This window comes from Podarcis muralis, chromosome 13 (genome assembly GCF_964188315.1).
Source record: "Podarcis muralis chromosome 13, rPodMur119.hap1.1, whole genome shotgun sequence".
Classification (NCBI taxonomy): domain Eukaryota; kingdom Metazoa; phylum Chordata; class Lepidosauria; order Squamata; family Lacertidae; genus Podarcis; species Podarcis muralis.
This window is the reverse complement of record NC_135667.1, coordinates 35,429,008-35,445,556: the sequence shown is the minus strand read 5'-3', so window position 1 is coordinate 35,445,556 and position 16,549 is coordinate 35,429,008. Positions and strand designations below refer to the sequence as shown.

Sequence of the window (16,549 nt, the reverse complement as noted above, 5' to 3'; positions counted from 1 at the left end):
GAGCCCTTCCACCTCCTCCTCCCATTGCTCTCCTGGACTCTTGGTGTCACACGTATTTCCTTCCCCTTCCACCAAGCTGAGTCTCCCCCTTGTGCTAGGACCTTCACCTGCAGAATCTGAGACCCTCTCCTTCTCCCGTGTCTCTGATGTCAGTTCCCTGACACCTGGATTAGGGCATCTTTGTTTATATTCATATATATATATATATATATATATATATATATATATATATATATTCCTCTTTACAGTGTTTTGTGTACTTTTTTCTTTTTGAATCACTTTATTGCTTCGTAATTGATTTGTTTTTTGAAAAATCACATATATATTCTCCTTATTTTTATATAAAAAGGGGGGGGGGGTGCAGTCTCTCACCGGCCGGACAGAGGAAGGCAGCAGAGAGGGCGGGAACGTGATGTTGAGGAAAGCCTCATGAGCATCTTCTCCATTCGTGGGTGACGACGGTATATTTGTGACGCTGATGCCCAGGTTCAGTTTCTTGACATCACGGCTGTACTGCAACACCTGCATCCCATTCCGCCTGCATCGGGGGAGATGGCACAGATGGGAGGGGGGTGGCCAGAGGCAGAGCAGGGCTGTCCACCCACCCACCTCCTAGTTATCTCTCTGGAGGTGCCAGGGAAAGAACGTCAGATGTGCAAAGTCTGTGTGCTGCTGCCCCTAGTGGCGAGCCAGTGAGGGTGCAAAGGGAACGCATTTCTCACCTGGGCAACTTCTGGTTCTGGTCATTTAAAAAGACAGCCTTAATCTTCAGGTTGCTGTTGCATTTGTTGTCTGTTCCACATTGCTTCTTGAACTGAATCTGAAAGCGGTAGAGTTGTTGCTATTGTTACAATCTAGTCGGGTTTTTAAAATTTCTGTATCAACAATTATATACCAGTATATATATATATGTCTCTGTGTGTGTGTGTGTAGTGTATGTGTGTGTGTGTGTGTGTGTGTGTGTATACACACACACACACACACACCCCAGTATACTACAGAAAGTATCAAACTAGTACCTATACATTCAATAATAATCTATATACAGTGGTACCTTGGCTCCCGAACAAATTGGCTTCTGAACGCTGCAAACCCGGAAGTGGGTGTTCTGGTTTGCAAATGTTTTTTGGAAGCTGAACGTTCAACACGTCTTACAATGGAGTCCAGGAAGCTCCTGCAGCCAATCGGAAGCCGTGCCTTGGTTTTCGAATGGTTCTGGGAGTCAAACGGACTCCGGGAACGGATTAAGTTTGACAACCAATGTGCCACTTGTAATACCACAATATTTCGACTTGCTCCATTGCTTTATGTGAACAAGGCCCACCGGCATGGTGTGGCTGATCTAACCAGCTGGCGTAAGAGAGTGGGGCCCTAAGCTATAGCTTGTTTAGCTTATACATAAATCCGGTGTATAACCTGCAAGCCATCTTGAAGATCAGTCAACCAAATGGCAGGATATCAACCATCCAAACAAAATAAATATTGCGCTGTGAAGGGACTCTCAAATTTTGGCTGGCCCACTTGACATATTTAACGTGAAACACAAGCACATGTCAAAGTCATCACACGACGACTGCACAAAGGCCAGCATCACAGAAAACTAATCTACCTGCACGAGCCCAAGCAACTCATTTTTCAGGAGGTTATTTTGTTCTGTCTCTAAAATGATGGTGAACAGGCTTTCCCACCAGATGGTGCCAGAGGGCAAATTGGATGCTGGATCTACGAAGGCTGATGATGGGAAACCGGAGACAATTTCTCACAGACATTTGTCTGCGTTTGTACATATGTGTGTGCATGTACATAACTCACCTTAGTGTGCATGTGTTACCCGTTTGCAAGAGACCCCGACCTGTAGTTGGCTTAAACTTAAGCTGCTGGACCAAATTTAGGAATATGCACAGACATTCTAACTGATGCGGGGGAAGGAGCCAGCAAAAGGAATGTTGGCAAATAGAACTGGCAAAGCTCACATCAATTGTAAGATATCAGTCAAATCAAAAATTTAAAAAGGAATGGAAATGTTTCGAAGATTATACGTTAAAGTATTGTTCTAAGAAAGATATGCTAATATGCTTAGAATAAAAATGTAAAGTATATGTGTGAAATGGAAAAGAAAAGAGATAAAAGAAGGAGAAATAACAATATATTTGGAGAATGCAAGGATAAATGTGGAGATAGAGAGTTAAAGAAGTCGAACTGTGGCAGAGGGAAGCTGCGGGTGGGTGGGTGGGGAATACTGTACAACAAGTTATTTGTTTTCAGTGTTTTTGAACTGTTTTTTCTTTTTCTTTGTAAATTTCTTTTTTTTCTGTTGATGTTCTCTTTTTTTCTGTATTATTTAGATAAATAAATAAATACTTTTTTTAAAAAAAAGAAAGAACGTTGGCAAATAAAGCAGCGCCTGCGGCATAACTGAAAGGTCAGTGCAATTAGCAGAAAGTGGTGAGATCCTAGGGGCAGAAAGAAGAGCAGTATGGGAAAACCACACTGAGCAACCCGGCAGAAGGCAGAAGGCGGGGGGAGGAGACAAAGAAATTCAACAGCGAATGAGCTTCCGCGAAGAGGAGCGGCTTTGGGGAGGGGAAATGCTTTGGATTACTGCATGGCGCTCACCTCAGTCCGATTCTCACGGGATTGATCCTCGTTCAAGACAGGAAACGCATCAAGCGAGCGCAGGCCCAACTGGAACCGCATGGGCTTCTCGGCAAGGGAATAGTTCATGGAGAATGCAATGGGGTGCAGCTTGTCCCGCATATCAGCCTGCAGAGCAAGGGAAGAGTTCATTGCAGAAAGCCCTCCACCCAGTTCTGAGTGATTGTACTCTGTCGAGGAATTTGAAAGCTCAGAGGGTCATCTCCAGGGCCATCTTTAGCAGATGCAGCGCCGGGGTGCAAATATCCACCCAGTGCCTCCAAATTACCACAGATAGTGTTGGGGTGGCCATAGCTGCGCACTGCCAGCCATTGGGGGGCGCAAGTCTCCCCCACGCCACTGTGAGAGAGCGATCCCCACAGAGGCTTGGGAGTGAGGTTGCGCCCCTCCCAAGCCTCCTCAGGAGGAGAGTCTCCGTCTCAGTCTCAGTCAGTTTTATTGCACATAGCCAAAGGCTGCCGCAATGTACACAGAATTATTTGACAATTAAAAGAAAATATAAAAGGTAAAGGTAAAGGTACCCCTGCCTGTACGGGCCAGTCTTGACAGACTCTAGGGTTGTGCGCCCATCTCACTCAAGAGGCCGGGGGCCAGCGCTGTCCGGAGACACTTCTGGGTCACGTGGCCAGCGTGACGAAGCTGCTCTGGTGAGCCAGAGCCGCACACGGAAACGCCGTTTACCTTCCCGCTAGTAAGCGGTCCCTATTTATCTACTTGCACCCGGGGGTGCTTTCGAACTGCTAGGTTGGCAGGCGCTGGGACCGAGCAGCTGGAGCGCACCCCGCTGCGGGGATTCGAACTGCCGACCTTTCGATCGGCAAGCCCTAGGCGCTGAGGCTTTTACCTACAGAAAATATACTGAATTGATAAAAAAGACTTAAAACATTTATCTTATTAAAACATTACGTATACCATACAGCAGTGTTTCCCAACCTTTTTTGGGCAAAGGCACACTTGTTTCATGAAAAAAATCTCGAGGCACACCACCATGCCAGATGGGGAAAGGTCACTTTTTACTTATGTAAAAAAAAAAAAAAAAAAAAAATTGTAACAGCATAGAAGGTAATGGTTATCTCTTTGATGTCTGATGGGAGGGCATTCCACAGGGCGGGCGCCACTACTGAGAAGGCCCTCTGCCTGGTTCCCTGTAACCTCACTTTTCACAGTGAGGGAATTGCCAGAAGGCCCTTGGCACTGGATCTCAGTGTCTGGGCTGAACAATGGTGGCGGAGACGCTACTTCAGGAATACTGGACCGAAACCGCTTAGGGCTTTAAAGGTCAGCACCAACACTTTGAATTGTGCTCGGAAAGGTACTGGGAGCCAATGTAGGTCTTTCAAGACTGTCGTTACGTGGTCTCGGCGGCAGGTAGCAGCGCTCACAGCTTACGGACTGCACCGTGTAACAGGTGTCTGGCCCAGCAGCCTAAGGCGGACAAGCCACTGAAACAGGCATTCAGAATCCATTCATTTCATAAAACCTGCAGGGCTCAATCTCTGTGTTTGTGTATGTGTGTGTTTCTGTTTTGCCCAAGGGTCTGGGGGTGGGAGAGAGCTCTTTAGCATGATGCTTTTAAAACAATTAAATTATCAACAAACAAACCTGATGATACGAATAGCAACGTCAGGTGCTACCGAGGGGGGGGGGAGAAGGGGGCCTACTCCGAAGTAAATACTGCGTCCAGGCGCAATTAGCGCTGATTTAAGGTGCACCAAGACTGCCTAAAAACCTCACCAAAGATATGCAACAAAGCGCTTCGTTGCAGAGGGGAGAGTTTGTGCACCGTGGAGGCTGGAGGGCTTCTATTCTACATGCGGGGGTTGGGGGGCGAGGAAAATGTGCTCCGTGGGGGGCGGGGAAGGCAAGAAAAGGAGCTGAGCTCTAACTATAGGCTCCCACGCTTGAGCAGGCCCGACTCGGTGGGGCGGACCACCCTCTCTCCTGGAGGAGGAGGAGGAAGAGGAGGAGGTGCCTCCCGCGCTCCTGAACGGGAAATCTCTGCAGCCCAAGACTCTCCGCGAGGCAGCTCCTCCCTTCCTGCCTTGAGCCGCCGCCAGCCACGCCCCCTCCCCAGTTATCTGCTGCCTGCCAAGCCCCGCCCCTCTTCATTGTCCTCCCCTTCTATTTATTCCCCTTCCTCCATCCCTCGCTTTTTTCCCTCTCTTTCCTTTTTTTTAAAAAATATTTTCTCTTCCCCTTCTTTTTTTCCACCCTTTCTTTTTTCTCTTTCTCCCCCCCCCCTCCCCGCCCTCCTGGGTTAAAGGATTTGAGCAATGGGTCTGGAGGTGGAGCTCGTCGGAGGATTAGCCCGACTCGCCCGCCTCCCTCCCACGGCACACTAGGCAACATCCGGCGGCACACTAGTGTGCCGCAGAACACCGGTTGGGAAACACTGCCATACAGAGCTATAAAAGTACCCCCATGTACAAATAAAAACATTAAACAATAAAATCCATAAGCTAAATCATCACATGGTCACTAATGTGCACCTGCCAGCCATATCAATCTCCTCCTGAGGAGGCTGGGGAGGGAAGCTGCATGCCCGCCAGCCTTATGGTTGGTGGAGTGCAGCTGGTGGGCATGCAGAGAAAGGGGAGGGGCACCCAGCTCCCCCACTCACTGGGGCACCCCTGAGAGCCCGGCGCCCTGGCGCAATGCACCACTAAGCCCAGAGTGGCTGGGGAAACCCAGCCAGATGGGTGGGGTATAAATAATAAATTATTATTATTATTATTATTATTATTAGGCCATATTTCGCTCACACCCAGCCATCCAAATGTATCGCTTAAATTGCCCACTGCCCTCACCTTACCCGCAAGAGGACTTCCAGGGTCTGACACTTCTCCCTTGGCATGGAAAACTGTCCCTTGTAGACTGCGGACTGTGTCCTGGCAAAATATACCCGAGGAGGACGGCGGTCCCGGTCAGCTTCCACCATGTAGTTCAACTCTGAAATGAGATGCGGAGGGGAAGTGACAGGGTGGGGAAAACAGGCCAGAGGCACTGCCAAGACTCAGCAGGCAAACTGAGGCACATGTGCACCCCACTCTCTCCACCCAGAAGCAGCCTGACCCATTTTGCCGCCTGAGGCAAAACAGGAAAGCGCTGCTCCCGTCGTCTCCACCCCCCATCCTGCCGAATCCTCGCTTACCGGGGGAGCATGTGATGGATAAATTAAAAAAGGAGTTCCTCTATGGAGGTATCCCTCCCAGAAACCCAATTGAAAAGGATGCCGGCTCCAAGTGAAAACAGAAGCCTTTATTGAAATACAAACAGGCAGAGGGACAGCCTCGAAAATAAGGAGGTGGCGGCGAAGAATCACACCCAAAGCAATGTTTCTTACACCCCTGGTGATTTCATTTCACCAGTCAAAGGATTATAGGAATCTTGGCAGTTGCCACCAAATGTTACCATCCTGAACCAATCAAAATCATTTTAGTCTGCAGGATCAGCCCTCGTCATAACATCCTGAGATTAAAATCATTTTTCAATGTCTTTAATAAGACTTTGGCTCATTTTCCTGTTCATTAAATGTCTCCCACTATCCTCTTTTGTCAGCAATTCAAGATTAATCACAACGACCATGCCTAGACGATTCCCTTCTCTTGCGTACAACGGCCGCCATAGATTCTAAAAGTTTATGTTTTTTCCATGTTCTGGGAGGGACATTTGTTACATACAGTGCCTGAAAACAACTAGTTCTGTACTGCAAAAAGTAAGCAGGCACAGGCCTTTTCAGTGTAAGCGGTAGAAAAGAAAATGGAATAACCAAAATGATACAGTTTATGAAATTATTGTTTTCTCCATCACTTGGCAGCTTCTGGCGACATCTCGTGAGATCTCACAGAACTCTCACGAGATCTCGCCAGAAGCCGCAGCCATCGCTGTAACGTGACCCCAGTGGAAGCAGGGGCGGGCTGTGTGCCCGCGGGGTCAGTGCCCTATGGGATTCTGCCGCCCGAGGCATCTGCTTCACTCTGCCTCCTGGATGGGCCGGCCCTGCCTCCACCTCAGCTCGGCTGTTGCATTCTGGGCCTAAGCCCCTGGTAAGGGCCGGGTTCAAGTTGAAGTTCTGAGAAAGCTCCAGAAAGGAAAATGAGCTTTGGGTGCGACTTATATATTTATTTATTTATCTATCCATTTAATTTCTGCCCTGCTCTTCCTCCCAAAGCAGTGCTGGTAACGGTTTAACCTAAACCCAGGAAAAGGCAAGACTGAAAGACGAAGGTGCCTCTGGGCATATCCATAATACCCACATACATTTAGGAGCGACAGTTCAAGCTCAGGGCTTGTGCGTCTGCCAGAGAATGAGCCCCCAAACTTCTCTCCTGAAAAACAAAATCCCTCTCGAATGGAACTTCTACTCACTTATGGTTTCCTTGTATGTCGGGTTTCCCGCGCTTTGGGAATAGGAGAAGCAGAGCTGCACCTTGATGCTGTTAGTTGAGGAGGTGGGAAGGGAAAGGAGAGAGAAAGAAAGAGAGAAATGTGATTGACCCGGAAGTCTTGGAGCAGGATGAGATGGGAGTAAACACAGATTCCTCCAGGCAGGGGTGTAGACTACATAACATGGGTCTTAAAACAAAAAAAATTCCTTCCAGTAGCACCTTAAAGACCAACTAAGTTAGTTCTTGGTATGAGCTTTCGTGTGCATGCACACTTCTTCAGATACACTGAAACAGAAGTTGCCAGATCCTTCTATATAGTGAGAAGGTGGGGAGGGGTATTACTCAGAGGAGGGTGGGGATGGGTGATTGGCAGATAGCTGTGATGAGCCTGTTGACGACTATTAACGACTGCAGTAGGTCTTACAGGAAAAAGCAAGGGGTGAGAAGGTGAAAAATGGCTTTGTCATGTATAGTGAGATAAGAATCCAATGTCTTTATTCAGGCCAGGTGTCTCCATGGTTTTAAGTTTGGTAATGATTTGCAATTCAGCAGCTTCTCTTTCCAGTCTATTTCTGAAATTCCTTTGTAGTAAAACAGCTACTTTGAGATCTTGTATAGAATGTCCTGGGAGATTGAAGTGTTCTCCTACTGGTTTCTCTGTCTTGTGATTCTTGATGTCAGATTTATGTCCGTTAATTCTTTGGCGTAAGGTTTGGCCTGTTTGTCCAATATAGAGAGCTGAAGGACACTGTTGGCATTTGATGGCATACACAATGTTAGACGATGAGCAATTAAATAGTCCAGAGATGGTGTGTGTGATGTTGTTGGGGCCAGTAATGGTGTTGTCCGGGTGTATGTGGCAGCAAAGTTGGCATCTGGGTTTATTGCAGGCTCTGGTGCCAGTGTCCGTGTTAAGTCTGGTTGTAGTATTATTGTGGGTTAGGAGTTGTTTAAGATTGGGTGGCTGTCTGTAGGCAATGAAAGGTCTTCCTCCCAGAGCTTGAGAAAGAGAACTGTCATTGTCCAGGAGAGGTTGTAGATCTCTGATGATGCGTTGTACTGTTTTAACTTGGGAGCTGTATGTGATGACTAGAGGAGTTCTGTTATTTTCTTTTTTGGGTCTGTCTTGCAGCAAGTTCTCTCTGGGTATCAGTCTGGCTCTGTTGATCTGTTGTCTAACTTCATCTGCTGGGTATTTTAGTTCTAAAAAGGTTTGCTGTAGATCTCTTAGGTGAGAGTCTCTGTCTGTAGAATTGGAACAGATACGGCTGTAACGTAGTGCCTGGCTATAAACAATGGACTGTTTGGTATGTTTGGGATGGTGGCTAGAGGCATGTAGATATGTTTGTCGGTCAGTTGGTTTACGGTATAAGGTGGTGTCTATGCGCCCATCCTGTATTTTTATAGTAGTGTCCAAAAAATGTATTTCTTGCATAGATTGATTCATTGTTAGGTTGATTGTGGGGTGAAAATCATTGAATTTCTGGTGGAAGGTGTTCAGGGTCTGTTGACCATGTGTCCAGATGATAAAAATATCATCAATGTATCGCAGGTACAAGAGAGGTTTGAGTGGGTAGGAGTTTAGGAAACGTTGTTCTAAATCTGCCATGAAGATGTTGGCATACTGTGGGGCCATGCGGGTGCCCATTGCTGTGCCGCTGATCTGAAGGAACAGGTCATCACCGAATTTGAAGTTGTTGTGGGTAAGGACAAATTGGCAGAGTTTGGTGGCAAAGTCCGCTGTGGTTTTATCTGAAATGGTGTTCCTTATAGCTTGTAAACCATCGTTGTGTGGGATGTTGGTATACAGAGATTCCACATCCATAGTAGCTAGTATAGTGTTGTTGGGAAGATTATTTAAAGATTGTATTTTCCTCAGGAAATCTGTGGTGTCACGTACATAGCTGGGAGCACTGATGGCATATGGTTTCAGAACAGTGTCCATATAACCGGAGACACCCACTGTGATAGTGCCAATACCTGAAATGATGGGGCGTCCTGGATTTCCTGGTTTGTGTATTTTAGGTAGAAGATAGAAAGTTCCTGGTCGAGGTTCTGTTGGTGTGTTGGTGAGGATCTGTTCTTGGATGTGTGGGGGTAGCTCCTTAACAATCTTGTTCAGTTCTTTTTTGTATTCTTGTGTGGGGTCTGAGTCCAATTTTATGTAAAAGGCGGTATTGGAAAGTTGTCTGTGAGCCTCCTGGATGTAGTCAGTTTTGTTCATGATGACGACAGCTCCACCTTTGTCTGCTTCTTTAATTATAATGTCTGGGTTGTTTCTGAGATTATCTATGGCTCTCCTTTCAGCATGGTTTAGATTTTGTTGTAAGCGGTGGTGTTTTCTGGTCACATCTGTTTGTATTCTGTGGCGGAAGCAGTCAATGTACAAGTCCAGTGTGGTATTGCGTCCATCAGGAGGAGTCCATGTGGAGTCTCTTTTTGTGTAACACTTTTTCGGTGGTAGTTGGTGGTCAGTGTTCTGTTGGGAGGATGGTGGTTGTTCTCCAGTGGGTTGAGAGGTGTTGTGTTGTGAAGTTGTTGCTTGTTCTGCTTTGTCTTGTTGTTGTGTGTGTTGAAAATACTCCTTCAGGCGTAAACGGCGGAAAAATGCTTCCAAGTCCCCGTAGAACTGAATCATGTGTGGGGATTTGGCAGGGCAGAATGACAGTACACGTGAAAGGACTGATTCCTCAGCTGGGCTGAGTGCTTGCTGTGAGAGATTGACAATATTGTTGATCTTGTTTTGATTGGTAGCCTGTAGGTTGGAAAGGTTAGAGAGTTTCTTGTTTTTCTGTTTTTTCAGTAGCTCCAGTTGAGAGTGGTAAATGTTATGTTTTTCCTTTTGGAACTCTTGCCAAGCTTGGTGGTTCCTGATAGAGTTGTCCAATACAAGGAGTTCCTCCTTTATTAGCTTCTGTTTAGAGTAGACTGAATATGCAAGAAAACTATGCAACACTTTCTCTAAGAAGCTGCTCAAACATCTGATCAGCGTTCTCTACTAGAAGCTGCTCAAACATCTGATCAGCGTTCTCTACTCTAAACAGAAGCTAATAAAGGAGGAACTCCTTGTATTGGACAACTCTATCAGGAACCACCAAGCTTGGCAAGAGTTCCAAAAGGAAAAACATAACATTTACCACTCTCAACTGGAGCTACTGAAAAAACAGAAAAACAAGAAACTCTCTAACCTTTCCAACCTACAGGCTACCAATCAAAACAAGATCAACAATATTGTCAATCTCTCACAGCAAGCACTCAGCCCAGCTGAGGAATCAGTCCTTTCACGTGGACTGTCATTCTGCCCTGCCAAATCCCCACACATGATTCAGTTCTACGGGGACTTGGAAGCATTTTTCCGCCGTTTACGCCTGAAGGAGTATTTTCAACACACACAACAACAAGACAAAGCAGAACAAGCAACAACTTCACAACACAACACCTCTCAACCCACTGGAGAACAACCACCATCCTCCCAACAGAACACTGACCACCAACTACCACCGAAAAAGTGTTACACAAAAAGAGACTCCACATGGACTCCTCCTGATGGACGCAATACCACACTGGACTTGTACATTGACTGCTTCCGCCACAGAATACAAACAGATGTGACCAGAAAACACCACCGCTTACAACAAAATCTAAACCATGCTGAAAGGAGAGCCATAGATAATCTCAGAAACAACCCAGACATTATAATTAAAGAAGCAGACAAAGGTGGAGCTGTCGTCATCATGAACAAAACTGACTACATCCAGGAGGCTCACAGACAACTTTCCAATACCGCCTTTTACATAAAATTGGACTCAGACCCCACACAAGAATACAAAAAAGAACTGAACAAGATTGTTAAGGAGCTACCCCCACACATCCAAGAACAGATCCTCACCAACACACCAACAGAACCTCGACCAGGAACTTTCTATCTTCTACCTAAAATACACAAACCAGGAAATCCAGGACGCCCCATCATTTCAGGTATTGGCACTATCACAGTGGGTGTCTCCGGTTATATGGACACTGTTCTGAAACCATATGCCATCAGTGCTCCCAGCTATGTACGTGACACCACAGATTTCCTGAGGAAAATACAATCTTTAAATAATCTTCCCAACAACACTATACTAGCTACTATGGATGTGGAATCTCTGTATACCAACATCCCACACAACGATGGTTTACAAGCTATAAGGAACACCATTTCAGATAAAACCACAGCGGACTTTGCCACCAAACTCTGCCAATTTGTCCTTACCCACAACAACTTCAAATTCGGTGATGACCTGTTCCTTCAGATCAGCGGCACAGCAATGGGCACCCGCATGGCCCCACAGTATGCCAACATCTTCATGGCAGATTTAGAACAACGTTTCCTAAACTCCTACCCACTCAAACCTCTCTTGTACCTGCGATACATTGATGATATTTTTATCATCTGGACACATGGTCAACAGACCCTGAACACCTTCCACCAGAAATTCAATGATTTTCACCCCACAATCAACCTAACAATGAATCAATCTATGCAAGAAATACATTTTTTGGACACTACTATAAAAATACAGGATGGGCGCATAGACACCACCTTATACCGTAAACCAACTGACCGACAAACATATCTACATGCCTCTAGCCACCATCCCAAACATACCAAACAGTCCATTGTTTATAGCCAGGCACTACGTTACAGCCGTATCTGTTCCAATTCTACAGACAGACTCTCACCTAAGAGATCTACAGCAAACCTTTTTAGAACTAAAATACCCAGCAGATGAAGTTAGACAACAGATCAACAGAGCCAGACTGATACCCAGAGAGAACTTGCTGCAAGACAGACCCAAAAAAGAAAATAACAGAACTCCTCTAGTCATCACATACAGCTCCCAAGTTAAAACAGTACAACGCATCATCAGAGATCTACAACCTCTCCTGGACAATGACAGTTCTCTTTCTCAAGCTCTGGGAGGAAGACCTTTCATTGCCTACAGACAGCCACCCAATCTTAAACAACTCCTAACCCACAATAATACTACAACCAGACTTAACACGGACACTGGCACCAGAGCCTGCAATAAACCCAGATGCCAACTTTGCTGCCACATACACCCGGACAACACCATTACTGGCCCCAACAACATCACACACACCATCTCTGGACTATTTAATTGCTCATCGTCTAACATTGTGTATGCCATCAAATGCCAACAGTGTCCTTCAGCTCTCTATATTGGACAAACAGGCCAAACCTTACGCCAAAGAATTAACGGACATAAATCTGACATCAAGAATCACAAGACAGAGAAACCAGTAGGAGAACACTTCAATCTCCCAGGACATTCTATACAAGATCTCAAAGTAGCTGTTTTACTACAAAGGAATTTCAGAAATAGACTGGAAAGAGAAGCTGCTGAATTGCAAATCATTACCAAACTTAAAACCATGGAGACACCTGGCCTGAATAAAGACATTGGATTCTTATCTCACTATACATGACAAAGCCATTTTTCACCTTCTCACCCCTTGCTTTTTCCTGTAAGACCTACTGCAGTCGTTAATAGTCGTCAACAGGCTCATCACAGCTATCTGCCAATCACCCATCCCCACCCTCCTCTGAGTAATACCCCTCCCCACCTTCTCACTATATAGAAGGATCTGGCAACTTCTGTTTCAGTGTATCTGAAGAAGTGTGCATGCACACGAAAGCTCATACCAAGAACTAACTTAGTTGGTCTTTAAGGTGCTACTGGAAGGAATTTTTTTTGTTTTGACTATGGCAGACCAACACGGCTACCCATCTGTAAATGGGTCTTAAAAGACCTGCATAGGCTCCTAGTACGTTTCTGAGCACAATTCAAAGTGTTGGTGCTGACCTTTAAAGCCCTAAACAGCCTCAGTCCAGTATATCTGAAGGAGCGTCTCCACCCCCATCGTTCTACCCAGACGCTGAGGTCCAGTGCCGAGGGCCTTCTGGCGGTTCCCTCACTGCAAGAAGCCAAGTTACAGGGAACCAGGCAGAGGGCCTTCTTGGTAGTGGCACCCTCCCTGTGGAACGCCCTCCCATCAGATGTCAAGGAAATAAACAACTACCTGACTTTTAGAAGACATCTGAAGGCAGCCCTGTTTAGGGAAGCTTTTAATGTTTGATGCATTACTGTATTTTAATATTTTGTTGGAAGCCGCCCAGAGTGGCTGGGGAAGCCCAGCCAGATGGGCGGGGTATAAATAATAAATTGTTGTTGTTGTTGTTGTTAGTGGTCTGGGATTGTGGAGGGTCAAAGACCCACAACTATTTCTGCCTCAGGGTCCCTGATGAGTCCCTGTCTCCAGCGTTCAATCAGCAGCATGAAAGGGGACCGTTTTTTTAGCCATTCTAGCCTCCAAAGCTAAGCATTTAGGAGCACCGAAAACACAAGATGCTTTTGTTTCAAAAGAGCGATGTGCATGTTCTGTTACGTACGATGCAGTTTCATGGGACACAAACACAACTGAAGTTGCTGTGAAAGCAGATCCTGGAGCACTCCAAATCATTTTTCCATGTACGTGTGCAGAAAGTAGCACATCCAGGGCTGGATTTAGGCCTGATGAGGCCCTAAGCTACTGAAGGTTAATGGGGCCCTTTATATGTCCAGCTGTCCTTTGTCAACAACACATTGTCACTGGTTTTTGTGTGTGTGTTGAATACAGTGGTACCTCGAGTTACAAACGCCTCAGGTTAAAAACGCTTCAGCTTACAAACTCCGCTAACCTGGAAGAGTTACCTCGAGTTGAGAACTTTGCCCCAGGATGAGAACGGAAATCATGTGCCAGAGGCGCAGTGGCAGCACGAGGCCCCATAAGCGAAAGCATGCCTCTCATTAAGAACAGTATCAGGTTAAGAACGGACCTCCGGAACGAATTAAGTTCGTAACTAGAGGTACCACTGTATATGCTTTATAGTAATTTATGGACCTAATAGGTATCTCGAGCCATTTGTACATGTTGCTAGGCAACCAGACCATGCAGAATGTAGGCACCCTATATATAGAAAGGAGCAAACCAGTGATATTTTAGGGAGCAGGCTAGCAGGCGCGGCCCATGACTATACAACACAAAACACTGTTGCTGTATGAAGGTTTTATTTTACTTGTTTTTTAATCTTATATTTTGGAAATGTACATCCAGTGCTTTTTTCCTTCAATTTTTTTGGGGCCCCCAAGAGAATGGGGCCCTCAGCTATAGCTGGTTCAGCTTATACGTAAATCCGGCACTGAGCACATCTGTCTGAAAGGCAGCACATGGAGATTTGCAATTATTGTGGCACTGTATTGCAAATTATTATTGTTGCTGTATAACCATAAGATTATCGCATTATTTTAGAAGGGGCGCGGTTGTGACTCTCAGGAAGGAACCCTCACTTCTCAGTTTGCTAACTGCCTCCAGGCAAACCGAAACAGAGCAGTGATCACTTTTTAAAGGGAGGCACAAACCTATTCTGAAGCCACAGCAACCAGCTTTGGAAGGCTCTACTAAAACGCCCAGTGTACAATGGCAGCCTAAAGATGTTTTGTATTGAAATGCACTCCTCGGATGCTCTTGTTATAGGGCTGTGATGAATTTTCATGAGCGGCAAGTGACATTTCGGGGGCATGGAGTTTTCTTTGAAAAAGCAGCAGTTCTCCTCTGCAGGAGAGGGAACTCCATTATTATTATTATTATTATTATTATTATTATTATTATTATTATTATTCCACATTTCATGCCCTCTCTCCTTCATTACATATCTTTAGGTGCCAGGCAAAAACATTTCTCTATAACCAGGCCTTTGAACAAGTTATGTTCAGGGAAGTTTGATGTTTTATTGCTTTATCATCATCATCATTAATTCTGTTGGGAGCTTCCCAGAGTGGCAGGGGAAACCCAGCCAGGTGGGCGGGGTATAAATTATTATTATTATTATTATTATTATTATTATTATTATTGTTGTTGTTGTTGTTGTTGTTGTTGTTGTTGTTGTTGTTGTTATTATTATTATTATTTTAATGTGTTTGTGGGACAGAGGGTGTTATTGGTTTGTTTTTGCTTTACTATGCATTTTGTGTTTTCATTCTGTATTTTTATGTTGTCAGCTGTGATCTTTGGATGAAGGGTGGTATACAAATAATAATTATTATTATTAATTAATTAATTAATTAATTAATTATTGAAATCATCCAAAGGAGGCGACTCTGCCACATCTCTATAAAGCTTGCTCCAGTGCGCTATACTGCTCTTAGCGACAGATGTTTTCTTCATTCACATTTAATCTGAATCCCGCCCTTTCTTGTGTAAACACTCCTACTTCTTGTCCCGCACTCGGCGGGGAGGGCAAACAATTGTTCTCCTTATTCTTTCCGACATCGCCTTAAACAATCTGAAAATTGGCAGCATGCTACCCTTTCATCTTCCTTTCCTTAGGCTAAATATAACCAGTTCCATCGCATTTCTGCCGTCACACGCCTTTCAAAGAGCCCTGGCACCCGGGCAGGCGGGTGAGGAGAGAGAACTGTGAGGAGAGAACATAGAAGGAAGCTTTTACCAAGAGTCTTCGGTACAGCTGTTTGGGTCCAACGTGGTCGGGGTAACCGTGAACGACTTGTCTAAGATGTTGATCACCGGACGGGCTCTGCAGAGAGATATGAGACAAAAGGGAAATGAGTGGGGTACTCTTTAAGGACATTATTATTATTATTAATTGAATTCATGTACCGCCCTATAGGGACGCGGGTGGCACTGTGGGTTAAACCACAGAGCCTAGGGCTTGCCGATCAGAAGGTCGGCGGTTCGAATCCCTGCGACGGGGTGAGCTCCCGTTGCTCGGTCCCTGCTCCTGCCAACCTAGCAGTTCGAAAGCACACCAGCACAAGTAGGTAAATAGGTACCACTCTGGTGGGAAGGTAAACGGTGTTTCCGTGCACTGCTCTGGTTCGCCAGAAGCGGCTTAGTCATGCTGGCCACATGACCCGGAAGCTGTATGCCGGCTCCCTCAGCCAATAAAGCGAGATGAGCACCGCAACCCCAGAGTCGGTCACGACTGCACCTAATGGTCAGGGGTCCCTTTATCTTTACCTTTACCGCCCTGTACCCGGAGGTCTCAGGGCGGTTCACAGAATAAAATCAATATATAAAACCACAAAATACATAACAAAGATTAAAACAACAACTCAATAGCCCCCCCCCCCCCTGCAACAAAACACATCTTAAAAGGGCATAGTATCAGATCAAGTAAAGGCCTGGTTAACAAGGAATGTTTTTGCCTGGCGCCTAAAGGTGTGCAATGAAGGTGCCACGTGGACTTCCCTGGGGAGAGCATTCCACAGACGGGGAGCCACTGCAGAGAAGGCCCTTTTCTCATGTTGCTGCCCTCTGGAACTCTCGAGGAGGAGGCACATGAAGAAGATGATCTCAGGGTCCAGGTAGGTTCATATGGATAGAGGCGGAGTCCAATTTACATGGAATTTGGTTTTTCTGAACTAATTGAGCTTCGGTTG

At 45.7% G+C, this 16,549-nt stretch overlaps 1 protein-coding gene across 2 annotated transcripts in view; it reads right to left on the bottom strand.

Annotated features, from left to right (window-relative positions):
* The window catches only part of ITGA3 (integrin subunit alpha 3), a 98,507-nt gene that overhangs the window by 22,951 nt on the left and 59,007 nt on the right, over positions 1–16,549 (bottom strand). For both annotated transcript variants that reach the window (XR_013390438.1, XM_077917366.1), the window contains exons 10-15: positions 15,598–15,684; positions 7,024–7,091; positions 5,468–5,604; positions 2,617–2,763; positions 723–820; positions 373–538 (exon numbers count right to left, since the gene is read on the bottom strand). Coding sequence is in view for 1 of the 2 variants with exons in the window: in XM_077917366.1 (XP_077773492.1) it covers positions 373–538; positions 723–820; positions 2,617–2,763; positions 5,468–5,604; positions 7,024–7,091; positions 15,598–15,684 (703 nt within the window). In the remaining variant the exon portion in view is untranslated. The remainder of the gene's footprint in view (positions 1–372; positions 539–722; positions 821–2,616; positions 2,764–5,467; positions 5,605–7,023; positions 7,092–15,597; positions 15,685–16,549) is intronic.